Consider the following 1,830-nt stretch of genomic DNA (forward strand, 5'->3'; position numbering starts at 1 on the left):
CCGCCCTCAGCTCAGCCTCCCCAGCCTCGCGGCCAGCTGCCCACAGCGCCAGGCCGCGAGCTAAGCGCACTGGAGTCCCCGAGTTAGCAACCAGATGGTCGCTTTCCCAGGTCACGGATGTCACCTTGGGCTTCGTGACACCAGTCGAGCAGGGCCTCCTCAGACTGACACGCGGGGGGAAAGACAAAAGTCTATGAGGGCTGGGGGTGGAGGGGTGACAGAGGCCCCCTTTGCGAATTATATTTAAAGGCCTATAACCACACCATGTCGCCAGATACCGCATTGGTTAAGGAGGGCTGACTAATTAAAGGTTGGTTTGCTTCTTTTAAATTTTTATTAGGAAAGCCATACTGGTCATTGTAAGAAATCTGTAAAGCCAGAAAAGTATAAGAAAAGAGAAATTTTTTAACTAGGATGGAATTTCAGTTGGGACTCCCTTGGGGTCAGAGACAGGTGCTTTGCTTAGAGCTCCCAGGTGCCCTGGGCTCGAGGCGGGCTCACGGGCCGGAACCTGTCTCTCCTCCCCGCCCCGCCACCTCCCCACTGCCAGCGACCCCAGAGCCCCGCACCACATGCAACTGAGCAAGGCCGTGCCTCCCCTGAAAACTCACTCCCAGGAGCTGCCAGTCGGTCCCTGGGGGATAACGATGGCGCTTCGTAGGGCCGTGGTGACACATCAACAACAGGGCTCCGCCCTGTGCCTGCAACGCACACCTGTCAACAGTGACGACGGCAAGTGCCACCCTCAGAAGCAGCTGTGAATACTGTCGCTGTGCCAAGTGACGTCCAGGATCTTCGGTACAAAAATCCATATGTGTATCGACGAACAGAGTAACGCGCCGTTCGATCTGTAAACGCTGCGAACAAATCAGTTCTGCCCGTTTCTCTAAGTAAAGCCCGAGAGGACGACCATCGCCTCCTAGGTATTTCCTTCCGTGAGCTGCAAACGATCGCATCGGAATCCCTGCTTCTTAAATCCGTGAGTAACTACCAACCTGTCTTTGTGTCCTGGGGGTTAACCAGCACCAGCGTTTGATGTCGAGGTTCGTCACGGTGCATGGAACAAAAGCGAACGGACGACGCGTCGAGTTTAACCTGAAAAAAATAATAAAACCTCCAGTTCGTTCTTGCGTCAGAGTAAGGACGGGGGACATCGCTTAACAATTAGCGCGGTGTTTACTGAACGAACATCGCTACCCAGACGCCAACCTGACAGGGTGTAGGCACCACAAAAATGGAAGAGTTGTCCAGCCTGGCTAAGCACGAAGGGCAGGTGAGCGAAGGCTCCTGCTGCCTCCCACTCGGTGAACCTTCTCCTGCTCTCGTCCACCTGCCCACGCTCTTCCTGCTTCAGCACGCTCCCCACCCTCACCCCCTGCGAAAGCTGAAGGCCACACACCTGCCGAAAGGGCCTCACCTGTCCTCCATGGCCACGCTACAGACGCAAGTTGGGCAAGTCTGTGTCCGCCCACAATGGCACTCAGGCTGCCTGATGCCCCGGCTCGGGTCCCTACGAGCAGCCTCGAGAAATCCGTGCCCCCTCTGGGCCCGACAGGCTCAGCCCCGGCTCCATAGCAAAACGGGGCGGGGGGAGGATGGCAGCCCCGAGCACCTGTTTGCTCACGACCGAGAGGCTCACGGGGCAGCGCGCCCGGGGCCTCGAACGCTGGGACCGTCCCAGAGCGCTTCTCTCTGTGCCCACACCCCAGGCCCTCCTGGTGGCCATCCGACCCACCGCTCCCAGCTCCCAGGGCAAAAGGGCACCATGCTCCGTTGCAAAGTGTGTTTTGAAGACCAAGGAGGGGAGAGGAAAATGAGCAGGGCAGGCAG

The 1,830-nt window shown here is 57.8% G+C and overlaps 1 protein-coding gene across 1 annotated transcript in view; it reads right to left on the bottom strand.

The window, feature by feature from the left end:
• The window catches only part of FAM169B (family with sequence similarity 169 member B), a 35,767-nt gene that overhangs the window by 28,262 nt on the left and 5,675 nt on the right, over nucleotides 1-1,830 (bottom strand). Inside the window, exon 3 of the mRNA XM_011357310.1 lies at nucleotides 996-1,095. Coding sequence (XP_011355612.1) covers nucleotides 996-1,095 — 100 coding nt within the window. The remainder of the gene's footprint in view (nucleotides 1-995; nucleotides 1,096-1,830) is intronic.

The sequence above is a fragment of the Pteropus vampyrus genome, unplaced genomic scaffold (assembly GCF_000151845.1).
Source record: "Pteropus vampyrus isolate Shadow unplaced genomic scaffold, Pvam_2.0 Scaffold34, whole genome shotgun sequence".
In the NCBI taxonomy this organism is placed as follows: domain Eukaryota; kingdom Metazoa; phylum Chordata; class Mammalia; order Chiroptera; family Pteropodidae; genus Pteropus; species Pteropus vampyrus.